This window comes from Gordionus sp. m RMFG-2023, chromosome 5, assembly GCF_954871325.1.
Source record: "Gordionus sp. m RMFG-2023 chromosome 5, tfGorSpeb1-WG-v2, whole genome shotgun sequence".
In the NCBI taxonomy this organism is placed as follows: Eukaryota; Metazoa; Nematomorpha; class Gordioida; order Chordodea; family Parachordodidae; genus Gordionus; species Gordionus sp. m RMFG-2023.
Window position 1 is genome coordinate 19,770,060 of NC_088779.1, and position 26,353 is coordinate 19,796,412.

General features: G+C 27.3%; 1 protein-coding gene across 1 annotated transcript; it reads left to right on the top strand.

The window, feature by feature from the left end:
• Window positions 1-5,355: 5,355 nt before the first annotated feature.
• LOC135930500 (uncharacterized) lies at window positions 5,356-17,384 on the top strand. The gene is made up of 18 exons (XM_065467305.1): window positions 5,356-5,515; window positions 7,588-7,808; window positions 7,861-7,907; window positions 8,266-8,438; window positions 8,871-8,977; window positions 9,297-9,390; window positions 9,721-9,874; window positions 10,253-10,368; window positions 10,483-10,603; window positions 10,902-10,990; window positions 11,095-11,187; window positions 11,230-11,316; window positions 11,604-11,768; window positions 12,065-12,331; window positions 12,949-13,230; window positions 13,910-14,236; window positions 14,458-16,023; window positions 16,303-17,384. The coding sequence occupies exons 1-18, from the start codon at window positions 5,495-5,497 to the stop codon at window positions 17,341-17,343; spliced, it is 4,971 nt and encodes a 1,656-aa protein (XP_065323377.1). The 5' UTR covers window positions 5,356-5,494; the 3' UTR covers window positions 17,344-17,384.
• Window positions 17,385-26,353: the final 8,969 nt, after the last annotated feature.

The window sequence follows — 26,353 nt, forward strand, 5'->3', positions numbered from 1 at the left end:
GGCTTTTTATTTATTTAAAGTATTTTTAGATATTATGAAACTATTTTTTTTAATAAATTGAAGTCTATTATGTTATTTCGCCATTTTGCCCGAAAAATATTTAAATTCAACCACTCATGCCCGCCCATTACTTATACAATTTTTTAACCTGACCCTACATGCCAATTATCAAATTTCAGAGGTACTTGAAGAAAATTGATCCAGACCGTTGTCCTAAATAAGACCAGTCTAAAACTGGTTAATTAATTTTTTTTATATTAAAAAAGAATTTGTTTTTTTATTTTTTTGTTATTTTAAAAAAAAATTTTGTTTTTATATAATCTTGTTTTGTCAATTTATTTAATATAAGAGTATTACGTTAACAAATAAAATTAATTATGAATAATATAAAAAAAATTTGCAAGTTAATAATTAATTAATTTTTATTAGCCTGGGATTATAAACTCTAACTTTAAAATAGATAGAGTTGAGAACCAAAAAATCCAAATGCTGTTTAAATAGAACTATATAAATAATGGCCAAAAAGGATTAATTTTTTCATAATTATAATACTGCTTATTTTGATTATGCAATAGAAATATAATCGTTGATATGTTTATTCATCATACTAAAGCTTCTCATTCACATAATTATATAACATCATTGAATCCGTAATAATACCATTGAATAATACACACTGTTAAATAATAGTGATTATACCTTCCGGTCAAAATTTTATATTATTTTTTTTATATATATCATTTTAATGTGACATTTTTTTATTCACACTGTATTTAAATTTAATCAGTGAAAATTTTATATTAACATTTTTTTATACATCAATTTGTATTAGTTATTTATTTTTTTAATTGTTTAAAAAAAAAGATATATAAAGAGATAAAAAAAAATGTAATTGAGATTGGAAAATGATAATGTAATATATCATATAATAAAATTTAAATTATGACAAATAAAATATATAAATCATGATATTATTACTTAATGGAAAACTCTATTTAATTTCAACACACACCATATAAAACATTTTAGAAATAATGTAACAAATTTAGTACCACCGATATTATGAAAATTATATATTATAAAACCAATGTATATCATTGTATAAAACTTTACTAGAATAACGCTATAACTCACACAATTTACCAACAAAACTCTAAAACTAAAATTAATATATTTTCAACTCTAAATTTTATTCGCCAACTATATATATATCCATAAAATAGTTAAAAAGTCATTATAATTATAAAGTTTTGTCCCTTTTATATTTTTTCTTTTGGACAAAGAAATTACGAGTTCGACATGTGATATATAAAATCAGGCGACTATTTATAAATGTTATAAATATTAAACAAAATAATTTCTAAAATTAAATTGCAAATTAAAATATATTTAGATATGAATTTAAAAAATTTCCATAAATCTTTCATTTCTTCTGTTTCTTTGGATTGTATTGTTTTAAGATTTCATTCGTCCAATGTGATTCCATTTAGGTGTTTCGATTTATGAATCTGGAATCCATTCCGATATCGAAGATAGATTAATATTTATACTCATATAAGTATCCACGCAGTTAAATATTTTTTTTAAATTTTTATTAGGAATGTCTTCATCAATATATTGTAAGCAAATCATATACATTTAATTTGAATCTTTGGCAGATACTTTTTATTTTCTTTTTGCAAAATCGAGCATCGGGAATGAAGTATATATCGGAAAGAATTTCTGAAAAAAAAAATTATCAAAATTTATTTAGGTATTTTACTCTCGTTTTCAAAGTTATCCATTAGACGGGATTGCATGATGCTATCTAGAGAAATTAATCATACTAATTTTAGATTTTAAAGAGGGTAGGAGCGATTTACCTTCAATTTTTTTTTGAAGAATAATAGGAGGTAGACATACAAAGAAGGGTGAGTAGGATAAAGTAAAATACACTTTATTTGTAGATTAAGGAATATAACTTCATAGGCGTAGCCAGGGGGGGGGCAAGGGGAAATTTCCCCCACCCCCTTCAGAAATTTATCACTTTTTGTGAATATCATTTTAAGCTAATAAATATTATCCCCCTTAGTCCTCCCCTCACTCCCTGACCCCCAAAAAGGTATGCATATATCTTAAACAATAATTTAAAAGAAAGAATGTAAAAGTTGATATCTTTTTATGAAACTATTCATCATAATTTATACATTTTTGAAAAAAGCATTTATATAAAAAAAGGAACCAAAAATGTTTTTTAAGAAATGGAATATAAGCCAAAGATAAGTCTTAAGACACAAGTGAAAAGTATTATAATTATTAATAATAGAACCATAAAATACTAAATAATATAATATATCAAATATAATTATTTATAAAGTGAGTAATTTTAATTTATTTATCTTAATAAAAGTAAAATATAATTGTAAAACTATTGATAAAATTAAATCATAAAATTAAATTTAAAAAAAAAAATTTAAGCACTATACAAAAAGTGGAATATTATATATCGTAGATTTACAGTATATCTAATTTTATCAATTATCATATGACAATGTAATTTTTACCAATTTAGTATTTTACAGTAAACTATAAAATATTGATAAGGATATCAGAAAATATCTTTTAAAGACATTGTGGGATGAATAATATAAAGATTAATTTTTAATATCATTTTTTATTTAAAATAAATAGATGACGCTAAATAATGGAATGCAAATTGTTGCTATATTTATTATCAAGAGCATTGATTAGTAAAATGTGTTAAAATATTAACTGTAATATATTATCTAACTGTCAAATATGTCTGTAAAAGTAGAATATTACCTAGTATTTTGTAACTAATTCTATGTAATAGAGGAATATAAACTATATATCTATTTTTATAAATATATTTCTTATACTTGTTTGGAATAAATTATTATTACCATGCTTTTATATTAATGTATATACAAGTAATTTGTTATATTTTATATAAACTAATAAAAATATATTTCGTATTTGTTCCAGGCTTAATTTTTTTATTAAAATTAACCGCTTATCTTGTAAAAATATTTTACGACTATATATCTAAGGTAACCAGGCCGAAGGCCTGGAAAAAGGCGGGTCGAAGGCCCGCCCATTATGGGGACTGGGTGCGAAGTTCCCAGTAATTTTTAACCTCCCCCTCCCCCTTTAGGAAAATTCTAACTGATAAAAAAAAATTATTATTAAATATATATTTCTCATTCATTCACAAGTAGCATTTTAGTACAGTTTGAAATTATACATGCGGGTGTCTGATATTTAGAATATGGTAAATAACAACTAGTTGATTATCACAAACTAATATTTATTTATTATTCCTGGTCTAAATAATCAGGAGGCCTAAAATAGTTTAAAATCATTTTGAGGTTATAAATGATTGATTATTATAAGATTTTTAAAATTAATATCATGTATTCATTGGATAATATAGCATGGGTAAATATCGCGACCGAAGGGTTATATACATTAACAAATGAACGAAATAAAATTTAACTTATAAATACTATTTATTGACCAAATTTATAATTAAACACTATCTTAATTTATTAATTTCTAGTAAATAACAATCGTCATAATGATTTATTTTTTTACATATCAGTCAATCAATAAAAAAAAATGGTTAATTGGTAAAAGGACACTAAAGAACCTAGGAAAAAAATATCCCAAGTTATTATTTCTTTCGTAGTAGCTTAAAACATCCTACCTATTTGTTAATTTTAATTACTTATATAAACATTTATTAGATTTTGTTAAAATTGGGATATTTCGGCTAAATCCAAAATGTTGAAAGAATATGCGGCTAAAGTATATCTTTCAAGTTTAAATTTCGATCGAAGCTAAAATAATAAATTTCACTTAAAAATTTGGTTTAGCATCTTTAAAGTTGTTAAAAGTGGATCAATTTAACATAAATTTTGCTTAAAAATTTGGTTTAGCATCGTAAGTTGTTAAAAGTGGATCAATTTAACACCATTACTTGTTGTAGTAAAATCTATACTTTAAATAAAATAAAAATAAAATTAATGAAAATAAAAATATTGATAAATAAACTTTTTATCTCTCTATCTTCTGTGTGGCTATAAAAATTATATTAAAAAGATATTTGGCTATATAAAAATTTTAATTTGTATAACAATAATAAGGATAAAGGGATTAAAGTTTAACACTTTTGAAAAGTTATTGCAACTTATTGGCGGAAAGGTGAAAGGGCAACCCCTGCTCAAAATTTGGAAGGGGAGTTAAGTTTAAAAAAAATTAATGCCGTAGCTCATCTCGTAACACATTCTTGTTAGCTTTCAAGTGCTTAGATTATTGGGTAAGGCAAAGCTTATAATATCTTTTCGTCGCTCTAGGCTTGGGGATGATGATATAAAAACGATATAATTATCAAAATGCATCAAAAAAAATTATGCTTATATTTTAATTTATTTAGTTTATAATTTAATTTATTATTTATTTGTGTATATAGATTTTATATATAAAAGTAGGGTAATAGCGAAAGTTACTTTCTAAAAATGTAGCTAATAGCGCCTTACTTTTTTTGTAGAAATAACAGTAGCGCTTTATTTTCAAAAAGAGCGTCTTACACTAAAGAAGGGAATGAAAAGAATTATCATGGGAAAACTGTCCATCAACACTGGTCATTCTTAATATCCTAACATTTTGATGTATGTAATATTACCAATTTTATAAAAAATTTTATACACTCAGAACTTCAATATTCGAGTTAATCGTTTATCCAACGGAACAATATATTGTCTACCTCCATTTAATTTAGACCCTTGTCTTTGTCTTAAGCCAATATTGATTGTTACATTACTCTGTATCAGTGTTACTATCTTCGCCTTCTCAGATTTATATTCCAAACTTCTCCACGTACATCGAATTCAATCATATTCAAACAAACCTAAATGCAACACCTTTTTCCTATTTATTATTTGTGCTCTGCAAAATTGAACTATTTATAATATATATACATTAATAAGAAAGATTATTTAACATTCATTGCAACCAAAAATAGTTTAAACATAGAATATGATTGTTTAATTATTTTTCTTTATTAATTAGGAAATTTACGGCATAATTTTATGATTTAAATTTATTCAGGTCTCCATAATAAATATATATAATATTATATTAAATAAATAAAGTAGGATATGCTCTAATATAATCATTGATATCCTAGAATATTCGTTTTTATTTTTTTCTGCATTTATTCAATTTAAAAAAATATTATTTTTATTATTTAATTGTCTTATCTGTAAAAATCTATCATTTTTATATTTTTATTGTAAATAAATATTTTTAATATTAATGAAATTATATTTTAAACTTTAAAATATAATTTTACAACTTATAATATTTTTTATATCTTCAAAAAATTAATTTGTTTCATTTCATTATTTAATTTTAGCGTTAAAAAGGTACCATTTTGTTTTGAAGCAAAACGATTGGATAGGCTTAAAATCATTAAAAAGATCAAGCTTAATAAATGGATATTAGAAGAAGCTTGGTACATATATATTTTTATATATACTTAGGATTGAGGTTCTTGAGATAGATTATATTTTAATATTCATATTTTATAGATCCTAACAAGCAACATGAAAATATGTTTTTGATTTTTCAAAATCATTACCTTTACTTGATCAAATTATTTTAAACATGTAAAATATTTAGGAATATTATGTAAGGATGACTTTTAATTTGATTAAGCATTTTCACTTATTAATGCTAACGATATATTGAAAGTAATAAGCATAGTTTTTTATTGGGTAAAATTATAAAGCGATTTTTAGAATGCAATAAAGAAAATTATATTTCATTAATCATAATTTTATTTCTAAAAATGTTCAAATTAATTTTTTAAATTATTTATATCAAAAAAAAGAATTAAGAAAAAATATGTAAATGTTATAAGATTAGATTTAACATGAGCGTTTTTTTATTTTAATATTATTTTTGCAATTTATAATGCAAGTGCATTACAAATAATTTATGTAAATAAACGATATTTTAAATTCTATAATTTTATATTAAGAATTTAAAAATTATACATTTTTTTTCTCTTCTACTCTTGGTATTTATTTAATTATTAGTTCGTTTTTAAATATTGATTATAGAAAGATTGATGAATGAGGAAAATTTATAAACGTTTTTTACATATTTTTTATTTTGACCTTAATTTTTTTTTTGAAATATATAAAAAAAACGAAGATGAAAATCCCATTAAATATTATGCCCTATAATATATTGAGTACTTTTTAAATGAAACGATTATAAAAAAATATAAAGAAAAAATTCATATTAACTTTACATGCATACCTTTTCAAATTATATATCTATAAAACAAGTTAATTTTTGGTTTATAAATATTTTTTTATTAGGATTCATACAACAAATATTTTCATTTAAATAATAATTTGTCTCACCTAATAACCTTAAATTAATTATATTCATTTCGTTTTTCTTTATAAGAATAAAACTTATTACCACCTTGACCTCTTAGTTTTTCAATATGATTTTACAACTATTAAGATATTTTGATTCTTTATTTATCTTAACACTTTTATATGCAAAATTTTATGAAATAGCTCCATTTTCTGAAATCAGAAAATTTAATAAAATATGTTTTTAAAAAAATGATTTAAAGGATTTACATTAAAAAATTAATAATAATTTTGAAATCCTAATTTTGATGTTCAGGTCTAATTGAAAACTTACTCACTCCTAACCCCCCCCCCCCCATCCTCTTTATTTTTATAGCGATAATGTTTTCACGACTCTCCCACCCCTTTCGAAATTTAATGGCGGTCTTGCATTTTACCCCCCCCCTCTCCCCCACCTACCTCCCGTGTAGAAATGTCTATTGAAATCTAGAGGGGGGGGGGGTAAGAAGATAGTTTGATTTAAGTGATAATTTTTAACGCAATCGTTTCAAATAATGGGGTAAATAAAAAATTAATTTTTATAATGTTAAAAATATCTTCTATAAACTATAACAATATTTATATCCATTCTACCACCCTATTTCCAATCCAAAATTTAATGTAATTTTATAAAAATATTGAGTAAAATAAATAAATACTAACATGTTATATTCCTTCTTGTCATTTTATTTATGCCGAGCAAATAAATGACATAAAATTTGCTCAAGGTAAACCCCATTCAAAACACTCTAAAAAATTCCGCGTTTGGCCATTATACTTTAGCTAATCGATGTGTTAAATTAAAAAGATTTGTTTAGGATATTAATATTAATTTATGATATAAATAACAAATTAAAATTGACTGGTTATGATTTTAATATTTTAATGAAATATAGAGATTTCGATTATGCGATTTAATTGAGATTTTAGGAAAAATGATAGTGAAAGGGGATGGTAATTTTCCGCTTCATCGAGGCTCAAGAGCCTCTCTCCCCATTTTGGCTTTATGTTATCGGGTGGTAAAAATAGGAGGGGTAAGTTCTAGATAAAATGGCCTAACATATTTCTGAAGAATTATGGTAGATAAAATTAACATGAAATGATTGGATAAGATTGAATGGAGTTCAAATTTTCTCATTTATAATTTTTTTTAAAGCGTAAAATAGAGCGCCGTCATTATACCGATGAAGGCATGGGAGAAGACGAGATAGATGGCAAAAGATGCTACGATTTAACGGAAAAACTAGCCGACCCAAAATTTGAACTGGAAACTTACATTCGGGAATTAAAAGGGGAAGATTTTACCGTAAAGTATATTCAAGAGAACGGTTTCGAATATCCGCTAATATTCAAGGACAAAAGCGGATTAGGACTTAGGTATCTTTTAGTTTTCTTATTTATTATATATAATTATCAAATTACTTTTTAGGGTCCCAAGTCAAAATTTTAACGTTGACGATGTTAGGCGTTTAGTAGGTAAATATTTATAATTTTATATATATTCGACGTTAATGTCAGCAAAGTATGGGCTGGTGTAGGCTTATCTTATCTAGTTTTTATCATTTTGATGTTGAATTGTTAAAGAGTGATCTTCATGTAAAAATTAGTTTATGGTATGTCAGTTCAGCAATGTTATATAATTTTTTTTACATATACAAACTAACAAACGTCCGTGTTCCTTGACAACCCTGAACCAAAAAATTGTCTGAATAAGGGTTGACCCGTTATTTAGAAAATATTTAAAAACTGATAGCCAAACTTTAGGACTTTACGTAACTTTATAAATCTTAATTAGCTTATAATAACTTCTAAACATTTTATAATATCATCCTAGGAAGTCACCGGCTTTTAGATGTCATGGACGTCGAGACGCAAAAAGATTTGGTTATGACCATGAAAGATTGGTGCAAATACTTCAAAAACCCTGTTAAACATAAACTTTTGAACGTTATCAGCCTTGAATTCAGCAAAACTAAGTTAGAAGATTACGTGGAAATGCCTAAAGTGGTAAGTATTAACATTCTTAGATAGGAAGGAAAATATTTTATATAAATATAATTTTTACAGATAAAATTTGTCACAATATTAATAAGATCCCGTAATCAAGAATGTTCACTTAGTTAATATTCATCTTTTTTAGAGGGATTCAGAAATTTATACGAGGAACGGCCTCCCAAATACTTCCCGTGTACGGTCCTGCAAATCAAATTTATTAAAAATAAAATCATGATCTAAAAATAATCAAAAAAGAGAGAAATTGTAATTAAGTTTTGTAAAAAATGATAAATTAGGGACATATTGAGTAATTATGAATATATTTTAATATTTAGGAATAATTTTCAATATTGTAAATATTTCAAATAACTAATAATTCGTGTTACGTCTGCTACTACTACCATGTTTTTTAGATTGATTTAATTTTTTTAAAAATAATATTAGGTGAAGGATATAGATTGGGTCAATTCGGTTTGGCCCGTTCACTTGTTAGAGGCTCAAAATGTAGCTACCAATAATTTATCCGAAATGAAATATCCCAAAGTCCGGAAGTAAAATGTTGTTTTAATTGATTTTTATACAGTTAATTACCTCAAATTATCTCCTCTTTTACAAAAACAAAGAATTATATTTAATTATATGGTAGTAACACAACAAGGTGCACATCGTTAAATTTTATGATAATTTTTATAGCAGATATCTTTTAATGAGCTAAGAAAACAGAAAAGACAGAAAAATAGAAAGAACGTAAATGATATGAAATTTATTCGAACTAAATCTCAAAAATTACTTTTTAAATAAATATAAATTACTTAAATTTTTTTTACTACTATCATTCATTTAATCTTTAAATAAATTTTCATAATACAGATATGTCTTAATGAGCGTGGCCGGGTGTTACACCGACTTTCATATCGATTTCGGCGGGACTTCAGTGTGGTACCACATTCTTCACGGGGCTAAGGTAAATAATTTTGATTTAAATCTGGCCTTAATTAAAATAATAATAAAAACGGAACTTAATTTAACTCTTGATATCACTAATTACTTATACAATTCCACTAAACCAATGACGTCACTATAAAAGAACAAAACATTGCTCAGCATGTTAGTGAAACGTTTTTTTTGAAGACGTAAAAATTGACGCAAGTGTCCCTAAATGATAAAGACTAGCGGCCCTATTGCATTTAGTCTTTAATTATATAAAAAGAATGTACCTCACGTTAAAATTTTACAAATGTTAAAAAAATATATTATATGATTTTTTTTCCAAATCATGTCATTTTCCCCCCAGATATTTTGGCTAATACCTCCTACCGAACGAAATCACAAACTTTACGTGAACTGGACGCTCTCAGCTAATCAGGGAGAAATATTTTTTGGTGACCTAGTGGATAATTGTTCTCGGGTTTACCTATCTGCGGGGGATACTTTTATGCTACCCACCGGTATAATACAATCTACTTCTTCCTTTTTTTTTAAAGTTACATTTTTATCAATTAATTATATACTAAAATTTATACATCGACGATTAGATTATTTTTTCTATATATCATATTAGGATCTTTAAAGCACTTGACGATATTATAAAATGTTTCTCAAAAATTGTTGATGAGGTGAAATGATATCAATTTTAAAAAAATTTTTTGTTTGGTTAATTTTCGTATTATATTTAAAAATATCTTAGTTTTTTTCTAATTTAGATTGTCTATAATATAAATTATATGCCGTACAACCTATGAAAATTTTATATTACAAGCTTTAAATTAAATTGAAAAATGACTTATAAAATAGCGAAATTATATGAATATACTCATATCAATTAGGATGGATACATGCCGTGTTTACTCCCAAAGAGTCATTGGTGTTTGGAGGAAATTTTCTGCATAGTTTTTCCATAGCTCAACAACTGAAAATTAGCGAAATTGAAGATTTAACCCACGTAATCATTATAATAACAATACTTATTTTACTTATTGAATTAAGGAACTAATAAATTAAGAAATAAGATTAACAAGAGAATATTAAAATTATTAATTTGTATTTTTTTACAAAGGTTAAATTGAAATTCAGGTACCCATTTTACACTGAAATTCATTGGTTCGTTTTGGAGAAGTATATCAGGGTTTTGACCGGAAAACCATACATCAATATACCCAAGAAGAATTTGGATAAAGGTTTTACAATGAATATAATAATATGTCAGATTTATTTAGGTTTCTATCTTTTAATTCTTAGAATTTAATTAATAGCTCCTGTTATTTATAATGATTCTTCTCACAACTTAAGATGTATTTTTATAATGCGTAGTTTTTATCATTGACTCATTGACTATATAGGGTAAGTTATGCTATTAAATCGTTATATAATTCGCAGCTATAGTATCCAAATTTACCAATCAAATCATAATATTTTGTAGGTTTTTAAAATATTCACGCATTGATAAAAAAAAGTTTTTCTTATTGTAATATTTAGATACAATATTTGAAAATCAACATGATATTTCGTACGACCCTGACAGAAAAATGTTTAGTTTGACTAAATGGGAACTTAATAGTCTCAGGGTAAACTTAATTGCATTATTTTTACATTGATTTTTATTACTTCCTTACATCCAGAAAAAATATTCACTAATTAAATCGCTTTAATTTTATTTACAACTTTGAAGGCACTTCTGAATTACCTTATCACTCGACCTAATGGAAAACAATATATACCCACTCTTATATTGGAACCCGAAAAATTATTGCAGGAAGCCAAAGTAATATTTTTTGTATCTATTTCCCACAAGTTATTTTTTTAGAATCAATTAGCCATTCACTTTAATGACAACCCAATTGCTGCAAACACTGGTAAACATATTTTATCCAGACCAGAAAACTATCTTAAAGTTAATATTATTTATATACAAAATAATTTGTTATACTCAGAAACCTGCAAACCCGAAACTCTCATATTAATCGGGCTTTAAAATTAATTTTTTAAAACCCGGACAGGCAGAAAAATATCACTTTACAAATCTGGACCGGGCAGGGCCAAGCTAAAAAAAAATCGACCAGGACACCCAATATAATTAATTTAAGCCTCCTAGATTTTAATAGGAATAAATATTTTTAAAAAATCATATATTTTTTAAACAGGCCCAATCATTTTATAATTCATGATATTTCAATACAGAACTATTCCTACTTTTCCGACAGTGGATTGGACGAGGAAGATTTCGGTCCTATTTCAAACAGGGCCTTTTTGTCCTACAACGATGATAAGTTACTAAAATCATCCAACGCCGTTTTAAAATCCGCTACGGCTGGGAGAGGGAAGGGTAGAAAATCTAATAACAAGGTTTTTTTTAATATTTCGACATAAGTTATTAGTATAATGACTTTTTATTAATAGTTGTTGCACGAAAAAATACTAAATGTTTTTTTTATTGTTATATATTTAGAAACCAAATTAGATCTTAATAACTAAAATTAATAGGTAATTATTTGCGTTTTTATAAGTTTTACTAATAATTTCTCCAATATGTTATCAAATAAAATATCATAAATTTAAATTATTAAATTTTTAATAAATCTTCTATTATAATATAGATATAAAATAGAATTTACTCTTTATATTTGCTTTGCTCATATCAGAATCCCAGTTTCGGCTCCAACCCCCATCTCATATTTCTGACCACCGATCCATTTTCCTTCGATTTCTCCTCAAGCGCGGGCACGATTTCCAACACCAGTAAAGAAGACCTTTACAAGAGTATAATGAGGAAACGTAGGATAAGGTGCCAGCAATGTGAAGCCTGTATACGCGAAGATTGTACCGAATGCGTTTTCTGTCGAGGGATGACAAAATTCGGAGGACCGGGCACTCTTAAAAAACCATGCATCAGTCGAAATTGCATGATGGTTTTGATTCTTATTTTTTTGACTATTATTCAATTGCTTTAAAAAATGTTCGAATTAAATTCGGGCTTGGTTGGGTCGGGCCTTAGAAATTTTTTAAAATATATCTAAATTTATCAATTTTATGTTGAATTTTTTATGTAAAATAAAAATATGTGATTTTATTTATAGAAAGTAGACCCCAAATAACATATATCGTTTATTTTGAGTTATTATAAAAAATAATTTCTATATTTAAATAAATTCTGGCCGGGCCGGGCAAAACTTTATAAAAAAATTTTGGGCCAGGCTTGAAAAATTAGGCTCAATGCGGATCAATAATTTCAGCCTCTATGCCATTAAACTTTTTATGGAATATATAAGAGAATTATTTGTCATAATTCTATTTATATTTTAGTAACTTAGTATAATCGTATTTTTTTCCCAAAAAATGAATGCCCCATTTTCCAATCTAGACAAACAGGATAAGACACTATGTTTTTGAAAAGCCAATATTATTTTGAAGGACACTGGGTTAAAAAAGGTTATAAATAAGAACAAAGGAAAGGTAAACAAATCCATGAAATTAAATATAGCATTTTTAAAATTGAAATTCTATTATATATTTCCTTTTCCAATAGCCTTTACTACCCCGCACAGCTGCTTGTTACATTTGCGGTCACAGAGATGCCCCAGACGGAAAATTAGACGATCAATTCAACCCCTTCAATATTAACGAGTGCGTGTACTGTCGAATGATCACCCATCCTATCTGTTGCCAGACTCAATTCAGGGACCAAAAATTGGCTTACATTGCTAAAAAAGGAGATGAAAAAATGACCAAGAAAGAAGGGGAAATTTGGTATGGGGGTGTTGACCAAGAGCGGGTTAAGGAGAATGAGAGGATGGATTCAATGAATAAGGTAGTCTTTTTTTAAGCTATTATCATTAGAACAAGACATTTTACAAATACACTACAAGTTTTCTTATTTCATTTAATAAAATATTAATTTTTTTGGAATAAAATAATATAAATATAATGTTTTTAATGAAATAAATGATTTTCGATTGAAGAGAAATAGAATTGTTAAGAAAAAATTTATATTTTAATATCTACAACAAACCAACCCAAAAAATTAAAATTTTGGAAAGTTACTTATACTTGTTTTTTTTGGAAGGGGATGGTGGTTATTTGTTTAAAATATTATATACTGAAACTTTAAAATTTGTTAGGGGGGGGGCGGTAGCAATTCTTATTAGCAATATCGTATTTATATGACTTTTTAATTAAAATATTTTGCTTATATTTTGTTAGATATAGATATAACATATAGTATAAGCACTTTGATTTTAGATTTCAATCAAATTTTATTTTAAACTAAGGTTTATTGCCATACAGTAAAATATAATTTTTTATATTTATATTTTTTTATCTATAATAAATAAGCTTATTTTAATTTTTATTAAATAAAATTTTTAACTCATTTTAATTATTTAGTTTTATTTATAGAGATATTATTGATATTTTCTCGTGAATATTCACTAATTTGGGAATTATAATTTTTTTAAAAAATATAGTATACTTAAATTTTTTTTGCCCAGATTGAAATGATCACGGAATCACTCATTTCCCCAAACCCTCAACCCGAAAATACAATAATACCAACAACCAATAATATAGAAAATTTGTTAAACAACGGAGAAATAATGGACTTTGATGAGGTTTCCATTGACATTTTAGGAAATTTGTCAGGAACTGATACTGGTAATAAAAATTTAGAGGAATCAAACCTACTATTTGAAAATAATGAAATTAAAGAACCCGAAGATATTAACTTTTTAGAATTAGGAATCGTTAACGAGGATAATGCTTGTTGGTGGGAATGTCCTAAATGCTTGACCATATTATCTAAAGGCAGTGCTAGAGAGGTTAAAACATTTTATGACTTTAATTCAAATTTAATTTTTGGCGTTTTTATTATATTTATAAATATGCTTTTGTTTTAGATAAACACCATCATTACTTTATTGCTTTTAATTTTAGGGATCGAAGCATCTTTTTTTCTTCTTCCTTCATGAGTTGTCAAACTAAATAATTTTTCATAATCGATAACTAAATGTTAGTAATAATATCTTATGTAATATGAAAGGTATCTTCAATACTCGAAAGTTTGCCAAAGAGATTGCAGATGCTTAGCACGGCCTACCAAATACTTCCTTGTTTTAAAAATCGGCCCTCTAACCAAACGGACGAAATGTGCTCGGTTAAGCTAAACATAATGAATGATGATATGAGTATTACGTTCAATGAGAGCACGCGAGATTCCTTACTAACCACTTATACCGGCGACGACCAAAATTCTTATGAATTTATACCGACTTTAAATATGAATTCCCAAATATCGATAGATTCTGTCGCGTCAAATGTCGCAGAGACCTTTGTACGTTTACCCAACATGACCAGCAATCTCGATAACCATTTAATCAAACCAAATGATCTAAATAATCATATTGCCGACACCAACCTAGGACATAACATTGGAAACTTACCCGTTAAAAAGAAAAGAGGTCGAAAATCTAAACATAATAAGGAGGGGGAGATGCTGGCTCCTAATTTACTACTCAAGACATTCGATAAACATAATCGGCTTTCCTCCTTTCCACTTATTAGTAATAATGATATCGATCTTTATCCCGCTCCAAATACTAATTCTTCATACGACTTGGAAAACCTTACCCCATCTTGCCTATCGTCATCTTCGTCTAATGATGATAAAAGCGGCGGTAGCAAAAGATACGGTATCAAAAAAGCGAGACACGACATGCTACACAATGTTGAGTACGAATGTGTGGACGAAAGCCGGGATACCAAAATAGTCATTCGTAAAAAACATCGACCGGGTCCTCCAACTTGTTCTTTTGAAAATAATTTAAAATTAACAGATTCTTTTAATAATAATATAAATAATATTGAACTGGCCCAAGTTGACCCATGCCTTTACAGACATTTGGACCAATTACTGAGACACTATTCATTTCATCTCCATGGAAAAGTTCAAAGCCAGGTTAAAATAGAGGACGGAATTGGTTATAGACAGCTGGAAAACAACGAGAAGAATCTTATGGAACAAGTTAGACAATTGGAAGAAGCGGTGAGTATCGTTATTAAACAAGAGAAGGAAAAAGTAACTATCCGCGATAAAGATACTATTATTTCGAAGGCATTTATAGATTCCACGTTTCTAGAATCGATCGTGGATAACCCATTAAGTTTAGTACAGACAATGTCATCTGTATATGACAACTTTTTTCTCCCTACTACTACACCCATTTCTAATAATGATAACAAAGAAACAAATTTGCTTCAAATAATTCATAGTCCTATTACCCATAGTGATCTATCATCCTTCATTTCTTCTCCTTCTTCCCCCGATCATTTGCCAGATAACGATCATTTATTTGAAGACATGAGTTCAATAAATCGCCATAGAGTCATATCGGATCAAGTCATATCTAGATCCAAGCCTAGAAATTTTCCCATGTGCATAAAAAATAACAATAAGGGAATTACAAACGGTATCAAAGATGATAGTTTTATTGACATTGTAAATGATGGAGCCATCGCCTATCATAATGGGAATGTATCGATCGGGAATGTTGTCAATTCTCAGTCCCATAGCTATGCGATTAACAAAGAGCCTGCTACGAATGTCATTGTAAATTTATCAAAATAAATTTTAAATTAAATTTATTAACTAATGTTATGATTAAATTATTAAGCCAGACGGCAAACAGCTTTTGAATAGTAACCTTATTTTGGCTTGTTTTAAGGGGTTGGTGGCATTGTTATTCTTCTTATTTTTTTCTCATTTCCTCTTTTAGGCGGTTTTGGCGAAGCCATTTAGCTGGCTAAACAGCCAGTTGTTTAGTAATAAGTCGAACCAACCGCCGAAGATATTTCTTTTTTTTACTAATTTGTTATTATTAATTTTAAGGCTACTCAATCTCGTAATTTTGCCATAAACGTTGCAAAACGTAGCCACATATGTGATCCGTCATACAATATCGGCTCTCGAACTAAATATATATTAGAAAAAGCTATATGGATTAAAGTTTTCAGCTGTTTGCAGCCAATTGATTTAACTAAGTGCATCTCATGTTGTAAAGCTTGGAATATTTGGGGATTGGACCCTCTTTTTTGGAAACATATACGCAACGATATAAACGCAAATTTCAAAATTAATTTTGATTTACTCAAAGGTCTCATTAAAAAGCGACCAGAATCTTTAACATTTGAAAACTTGCATCTTAAACCTAGCAACATCGAATTTTTGTTAAAATGGCTCCCCGATTTGACCAGCCTTCATCTGGTTAGATGTACTTGTTCTGCTTACGAAATTGGTAATATTTTTGCTAAGGGTTACACCTGGAACATGAATAGCTTACAATTATCTTACATAGAAGATTTGGATGATCATTCTTTATGGAAAATTTTAACTTTTCCAAAGGATGGGTGCGACATCGATAAATGTATCGTTAATTGTGATAACTATAATTTAAACGATGAAGACATAGAGAAATATGATGCTAGCCATTCGCATTCAGGTTTAAAGCTTTCCATAATGCCTAATATTACCCTCTACGCTCTTCGAGATATCAACTTGACTGGAACGCATATAAGTGATGTCACATTGAAATTGATAGGACAAAGCTGGATCTTGCCACACTTGATTAGAATAGATTTCAGTTATTGTTTAAAGATAACCAATGTCGGTGTATTAAACTTAATATTAATGGGTCATAATTCTTCACTTTCATTTAATACCAAAAAATTAACTCCATTAGCTAAACAATTAGTAACCTTAAAATTAAGAGGTAATTACAACATTACGGACAATGCATTTTTGATACAGGATAATGGTAATATTGTGTCCATATACCATTTTTGTCCTAATTTATTGAATGTTGATGTGAAAAATTGTCCTAAAATTAGTTTAAAGGGAAGACAAATCTTACACAAAATGGATAATGTTTAAACCTATTAATCAAAAAAACATCTTTATACTTTGAGATTTACACGCTAATTTAAATTTATCGTGGTTATAAATGTTTTGTCACGATGTATTGTATAAATCAGGATGATTTATATTTTATATTTTTTACATCAATTTAATATATAATTATTAATAAATAAAACTCTTTTAATACATTTATGTAATCTGACATATCCTTATATTATTTGTTTTTACATAGATTGGTAGATATAGAAAAGGTTTCTAAATGAAGAACGTTCATGATATCATTTATAAATGAAGACAGTGTCACCTATACAAAGGGGAGAGTAACCCTCTTCCTTCACACCTACTTCCACATTAAAAATATTATGGGTAACTAAAATGAAGTGTTTTCAAAAGTTTTTACTTTACATTGATACATTAAACAATTAGGGTGTGAGGGCAGGCCCGATTTTAGGCTTGGGAAGGGGGGGGTACAAAATTTTGCACCTGCCCCCCCCCCCATTTGAAAATTATTTTAGTTAAACTTTTAACAAATAATTTTTTAACAACCTTGATTTCATTTGCTAATCCTTCTTCAGTAATATTATTTTCCAAAAAAGGTTTTTATTTATTTACGTCTAGTAAATTAAAATGTCATTTTGATTAAAAAATGATGTTCAAATTACTATAAAAAAATTGGAAAATCATTTGGCCTTAGGACCCTCTTCTCTTTATTTTTCTTATCATGTTTTTCAAGGCCTTTTTTTCAGGAGCTTTTCCCAGTTGGTAAAACCCGTTTTGGTATAAGTTGATTCCTCATTGTTTAAGCTAAGATCTTACAAGGAAAGCAAAAAACTGCATCAGCGTCAATTAATTATACGCATTCCTATTTATAAAACTTTAAAGAAAATTTTCCAATATTACAGCAGTCTTTTTGAGTGATGTTGTTCTATTTGGTAATACCTGATTTAAATCAGTTGGTTCTAAAAAATATTTGAAATATGAATAACTAAAAAACTTAATCTATCCTTTTTGTTTGTGAAAGCTCAAGCTCATTTTCCTTATTCTGAATCTTGGCGCCTTGATTATTTTCACCTTCATTTATATTTTCCTTATTCCTCATTACAATATGGGGTGCGGTTGGCGCTATTAGGTATTTCAGGACATGAATGAATATTTTTTTAAACTGATAGTGGTTTGAACAGTAGTCTCCTAAATTTTGTCAAATTTAAATACCCATACAAAAATATATTCCATGTTTTCCAAATATTTTGTCAGTTTTGGTCATCACATCGAGTTGTGACTTAAATTTTTTTTATCATTAAAGAGAATTATTAAATCATAAAGTTCGAGTAGTGATATAAGAAAAGTTAACTTGTTTTTATTAGGACATGAAAAAACCATTAACCTTGGATGTGTTTTTAAGGCATTTAAAAATACATGGTCAATCAAAATTATATTGTTAATGCTTTATTTTTATTGGTTTTAACCAGGAATTCGAACCCGAACCCGGAGATGAAAACCCGGTTTTTGGAAAAAAATCTGAACCCGAACCAAACCTGAACCCTGTTTATAAAATTTTAAAGACCCCACGAACCCTGGAATTTTATTTGAACCCGGGTTCAGGGTATTGTTTAAAATTATATATGATATTTGTATAATTGTAAATACAAATATTCTAATTTAATTGAGATTTTATAATATTTTCAAATTTTCCAATTAAGTGAAGTGTTAATAAATTTTAAACAACTTAATTCATTTACTCCATTTTTAAATTTATTCTCAAAGATTCCTATTGGAGTGTTAATAAATTTTGAATAATTTAATTCATTTACGCCATTTATTATTAATTTAATTTTTAACTTATTCTCAAGTCAAATAATTAGAGGAAAATGAAAGTGAACGAGTCAAAGTAAAAATTATTATATTGGATATTGTTAATTTAAAGAAAAACATAGGTCTAAATTAAATTTTTAAAATTGATAAATGATTATGCTTTGTATTTTAAATATATTTTGCTATAAATAAAATAAAAAATTATATAGAATTTTTTTTTTCAATTCAAAAATTCTTAAACTCGAGTTGAACCCGGAACCAAACCCGGGTTCAAAAATATTTCCCTGAATCGAACCGAACTCGGGCAAAAATTTTGCCGAGTTCGCATCCCTGGTTTTAACACAGCTCGATCTTTGATCATTACTGATATAAACATTTCTAAAGAAATGAACACGTTCAACGTTCATTGATAAAAATCAAACGTGTTCACGTTCACCTTCAAAAAAAGGATAGCGTTTCACGTACTCCTTCAACAAAAGGAATACGTTCACGTTCATTCAAAACTATTAATTAATTATTTTTTAAATATAAATGATAAATACCATATATTTTTTAACACAATATAATAGCCATGTTATTAATAGTTTTTAACTGAATAAAAAAACTTTTATTTATAAAAATCATATAAAATTTAATTATTTATAAATTATATAAATTTATAATAATTTAAATTTGGTTCAACTATTAAAATATAAAACCCTTGAGAAAAACATAAAAATAATAGCAAATTTCAAATAATCACATTATAAAGAAATAAATCGAAAATATATTAACTATTTAATATCTACGTATATAATAATTAATTTTTTTTATTTTTGATCTATTATAATGATCATGATTATTTAACAAGCCTATGAAATTCAACAATCTAATATAATTTATTAATAGCATAGTTATATTATATACAGGAATGGACTGGCCATAAGACCAAGTGTGCATTTTGCCCATGAGGCCGCGAGGTCGATTTTTGAGGCCGATCAGTAAAAAAATGAAAAAAAGAGGCCGAACAGAAAAAAAAATATAGAATATTTATTTTTCATTTTTTAGCATTTAGATCATATTAATACATTTTTTAAGGTTATCATTTAGATAATGCTATTTTATAAAAAAAAAGATGCGTGTCCTTTTATAAAAGTCAAGCTTGATTTATATTTTTATAAATTATTTTATAATTTATTATCTAAATAGAAACTAATTAGTTTTAAAATAATAAATGCAATAATGTGCATGTTTGAGATAATACAGTTGTTAAGCAAAAAATTCTACAGAGAATTAAACTATCACTTATCAATTTTGAAATTGAAAATTTAAAACATGGGAATTTCCTTGAGATGATACAAATCATATCAAAAAAGGATAAAATACTTAGACACCATTTGGAAAAGGTTATTTTCAGGAGAAGAAGTGAAAAAAGAAATCTGAAACTTCCCAATAAATCAAAATTCAAGGGAAGAATTCTCTAATAATTTTATGTCAAAGGCAAATTATTAAGTTATTAATGATGTTCTAGTTAAAATTAGGAATTTAATATTATAAAATGGCAACAAACTATTAGTTTGCAAATATATAGTACGAGATTGAAGCTGATCTTGGCAAAAATAATTTATCTGATTAAGGTAGGCTGCCAAGTCTTCGAAAAAATAGGAAAATAAGATGGTGGACACGTGAAAAAAACCTTAGATAATTTTATGATGAAGAGAACTTACTCCCTATCTCTAAAAGGCTATATCCTACCTTATCATTGGCTAAATCTTTTATTGAGAATCTAACGTTAAATCGGTTTTGAATTTTTTAAAATAATTAAAACTAAAAATTTGAAGATTTATCAGCTTGAAAAATGATTGAAGATGTCAAGTCTTCTGTATTTTTTATAACCTTCACCTCCATTCGAAATTAAGTTAAAAATGGCTACAAATCGAAATGAAAATATTCCTATTTATCGAATAAGTCTAACAAAGAAGATGTATAGTGATGAATACAAAGATGAACTCTCTAAGATTTGGTTAATCTATATTTTAAAGCATTTCGTCCTACAATTGATCAAATTGTAAATAGTTTAATTTAACAACCATAAGATTTTTGGTAAATTAGGAGATTATAGCGAATGTGCAATATTTGTATCTGAAGAATTTTGATGAAATAAATATCTAAGGCATTTCTGACATTAAAGAAAGTTTCACAATTAGAAAATATTCAGTGACAAATTACGACAGGAATTGTCATCACTAGCCCGTAATTTACAAAATTCAGGTTAATGAAAATATTGATATAAATTGTGATAGTGATGAGGCTAATAAAATTTTAAATATTACAAGAATAGTAAATTCAGGCTTATTAATCGATCCTTTTAAAAGGATCGAATCGTGATCTTTTGAAAAGAAGGGATCGAAATCCAGGATCAACCTTTTAAAAAAAAGGATCGCGATCACAATCATTTTCTTTTTTTATAAATTTCTGAAGGAAATTTGCTCTATGCATAATTAACCAATATAAAAATATATTAGATTTATAGTAATAACAATATTTATTTATTATCAAAATTAGCCTGTAAATAATGAAATAATTTATAAATTATTATCATTCAAAATCCGCGTTCATAAGGAATATATTTAGCTTTATTAAAGCACTCCAGAGAAGCGCTTGATGGCAAAGGTGTTATATATTTTTATTTATATCAGTAAACAAAATATCAATTAAATTATTTTTTGAAAAAAATTTTATTAAGATAAAGCGCATTTTGCGAAGAATTTAAAAGTATCAGTTTTTTTTTCTATACAATCATTTGAATAAGCATCTGCATGTAGTTGATCCTACAGGTTTTTCAAATGGGTAATTAACCTACCAACAGATTTTTGCAGATTGATATGAGGCTAATAAAGTTTAAATTAAGGGAGAATTATTGCTGCTAATGTGCTACGGTTCTCACAGAGTGAAGGAAATCTATATTTTAAGAAATGATCATTAACATTATTTTGGGAATTGAAGAAAAGGTAAAAAGTTCTCGTTTCTATCTGTCACTTTATTAACTATGTACATTTTCTTCTGGTAAATTACATATAAGAAAATATATTAGTTGACAATTAAAAAAGGGAAAAACAGAAAGACCGTCAAAAAAATTGTAACGCATTCATTTATTTAATTTTTTTTTATCATGAATATATTTGTTAGTGATCTGCATCGGGCCTAATTTTTCAAGCCCGGTCCGAAATTTTTTTTAAAAAAGTTTTGCCGGCCCGGCCCGAACCCGAAATTATTTTAAAAAGTTTTGTCGGCCCGAACCCGAAATATATTAATAAATTTACCGGCCCGGCCAGGTCCGAATTTATTTAAATATAAGAATTAATTTTTATAATTACTTAAAATAAAAGACAATGTTATATAGAGTATAGTATCAATAAATTAAATCATAAATTTTTATTTTACATAAAAAATTCAATATAAAATTGATAAATTTAGATATATTTAATAAAATTTCCAAGGTCACCCGATCCGGCCCGAAATTTTTTTAAAAATATTAGGCCCGGCCCAAACCCGGTTATTTTAAATAAAATTAAGCCCGTTCGGGCCGGGCCTAACTTTGCAGATCTCTAATATTTGTATTTGAAAATATGGAATAGAAAAAATACACTGATAAGACAATAAAATAATTTATATATACTTAATTGGCGATATAGATTGATATATATTTGTTTTAGGTATATAGGAAAGAATTTACAATAATAATAAAATACAAATAAAATCAATGACATGACATTAATACTCATTGAATAAAATAGTAAATGTATAAATAATTTATTTTATTTTTAATTCAATAAATAAAGCGTGAAGTTGTATCAGGGAATCAAACCGAAACGAATATCAGTTCGGTTCAGGTTCGGATAAAAATAACGGTTCAGATTTGGTTTGCAAAAAATAAAAATATCGGTTCGAACCTCTAAAAACCGGTTTGAACTTTTGTATTCAAACCTACATTCGAATTATGTAAAGAATTTTTTTTTATTTCATAATTAAAATAAAAACCTTCATTTTTATTAATTGCACATAATAAAATATTATTTAATTTATAAATATAACAAATTAATATCAATGATTAATTTTAATAATTACTTAAATTTTTTTTAAGAGGCACAATTAATATATTTTCAAAATTCGCCTCCAAATTACATCCATAAGAAGATAATATAAATTTAATTGTTGAAAAACAACATTCCACACTAACTTGGATATCGGGCACTGCCTGTATGATATCAAATTTGATGTATCATTTATAATATATGTAAATAATTTATATATTGAATTTAATTTTTCTCTAGACACATGCGGGTACTCAGGAATTTGGTGTAAGGGAGGGGGGGGGGGGGATTAAAAATTTTTTAAAATAAAATTATTGTTATTTAAAAATATCAAGCATAAATTTTTTTAGGACTAATAACTATTTCTAATACAGAATTTTAAATTAATGTGAATTATAAAAAATAAATGTATAAACCGGCATATAGAAAACTATAAAATAAATGTGAATTAAAAAAATATTAAACAGATATAACCGGCGGCATATGAAAAACTATAATAAAAATGTGAATTATAAAATGTTAGGTAAATAAAACCAGCATATAAATCAGAAATCACTATAAAATAAATCACAAAATAGAAATTTAAATTTGAGCCTTTAAAATTTATATATAAAGTATAAAAATTTAAATGTTGGAAATCTAAATTATTACACAAGTTTCTTAGGAATAATTGTATTTTGTATATAATAACTTAAAAAGTATTAATGAAAAAATATAATTAAAATATTAATTCGCACATAAAATAATTAAGAAGCATATTAATGTAAAATCCAATCTTCATTGAGATTGGGTTTATTGTTCAATTATCTCATCTGTGCTTGGCGTCAAATGACTGAATATTCAAAAGGGCCAAACCATTCAATATTGTCAGAAGTTGTACTCCTTAGGTATGTTTTTATTCTTCTTAAAGAAGGGAATGTTCTCTCATTAGTTGCAGTACTAATGTGAAGTGTTGCTAATATATATAATTTATTATATATTGGGAAAATTATCTTAAAGATGTTTGAAATGATGCAAAGCATCCATAGCATTTTTTGGGACTATATCAACCATAGTTAATCTTTTATATACTATAGTTGGCATTCAGCTAATAAGGCATCATAAGATACTTTAACATCTTCATGAAAAAATCTGATAAATATTTTATTTTTTTTCTATTACTATCTGAAAAAGGTTGGTAAGGCTTTTTCAGATTGTATTATCTGCAGACTGCTAAGTGCTGCCTGATGAATTAAAACCCGTTCTATTTGGGTTATAAATGTATCAAAGATAGGGATAAAGACTTTTATTTTATAATACTCTTCTACTGACCCTATATTAATGTTAGGACGATGAGCTTGCCTCGCTGCAAGTCGAGGTAGCAAATGTTAATCTCATATAGCTCTGCTTTTGACTCAAAAATAACATATAAAATATGAAATTTTTCAACAACATTAGCCCTAATTTCCCTGAGTTCTAATAAAATGCTCTCCTCTATTCTCATCGTTTCAATCAAGTCAATGTTATGTTTTTAAAAATACATAAAATAGTTGTATAATATATATTCTAATGAGAAAAAAAAGTAAGTATTGAAACCAATGATATGCTTTGCTTCTGAGGATATATCCTTCAGGTGTGATTTTTCAGTAAGAGCATAATAATCAACTCTTCTAACTATATAAAAGCTGTTTTGATGGCAAAGACTCCATCTCATTGGACAAGCTTTTTGCAATGACTTTCTCCTTGTTGGACAAGGAGTTTCAGAAATAATTCTGTTTACAAAATCTCCTAATGCTTGAAATTTTACAAGACCACGAAAGTTACCTTCATTATAATTATTAATGAAATTTAAGCTTCCCGAATCCAAATGACCATGTAATTCTGGGCCCTGCAATCCACAATATAGTATAGCCTCAATAGTTAGCTTGATCTCTATTTTAATCCATTTTTTGTCAATATGCGATAAAATATGGCCTAATGGGTAAGATGTAGGCTTGGAAACACTAGTATGAACAAGGACGCGGGTTTAATCCTGGTAAGAACCATAAATACTTTCAAGTTTTTCTTCGATGACTGATGTGTAAAGACATATGGTATGATGAATTTCGGAGCTTAGAGATGACACCCCGGTCACCGACAGGCCTGGACAGCCGGGTGCTAAGGATACCTGTCCAATAAACAAATGAAAATATGAATATGAAAGCTAGGGCGTTCCCTCCATGCGACGCGCAGGGTGTAGACCTCCATCCTGTGAAAAATAAAGTAAAGGTCAAAGCAAAGAAGACAAGACTGGCAAGTTTGAATATTGGGACGCTTAAAGGTAAGACGAGAGAATTGGCATCAATGTTGAACAAGAGAAAAGTTGATATAGCATGTATACAAGAGACGAAATGGAAAGGACAGAAAACTTTGATGATTGGAGATGGGTATAAATTGTACTATAATGGACTTGTTAGTAATAGGAACGGTGTCGGCATCATCCTCAGCCAAGACCTAACCTCTTCAGTAGTAGAAGTCAACAGGATCTCTGATAGACTAATGAAGATAAAACTCTGCATTGGTCAATCAATACTACACATCCTATCAGTATATGCTCCTCAAACGGGTTGCAAGGAAGAAGAGAAAGATGACTTTAGAGCTATCCTTGATGAAGCTGTAATGGAAATCCATAAGGATGACTTAGTCATAATTGGTGGTGACTTAAATGCGCATGTGGGGAAAGCAAGAGATAGCTACAAAAGGCATCATGGTGGTTTTGGATACGGAGAAAGAAATGATGAAGGAGAGCACGTACTGAAATTTGCGCAAGCCTTCGACCTTGCCTTAACCAACACCTACTATAGGAAAAAAGACAGTCATTTAATAACATATGAAAGTGGTACTAGAAAAACACAGATAGATTACATGCTAATCTCTCGCAGAAGATTAAAAGATGTAATAGACTGCAAAGTCATCCCAGGAGAAGATATCGCCGCACAACACAAGCTACTAATCATGGATTTACAAATCTCAAATAAATCCACTCAAAATAAGATAAAACTGGAACCATGCATCAAATGGGGCAAATTAAAAACAATGACAGATGCCTTTGCAATCAATGCAAACATTGAAACAATAAATTGCTCACAAGTCAGTGAAAAAATCTGGACAGACCTTTCATC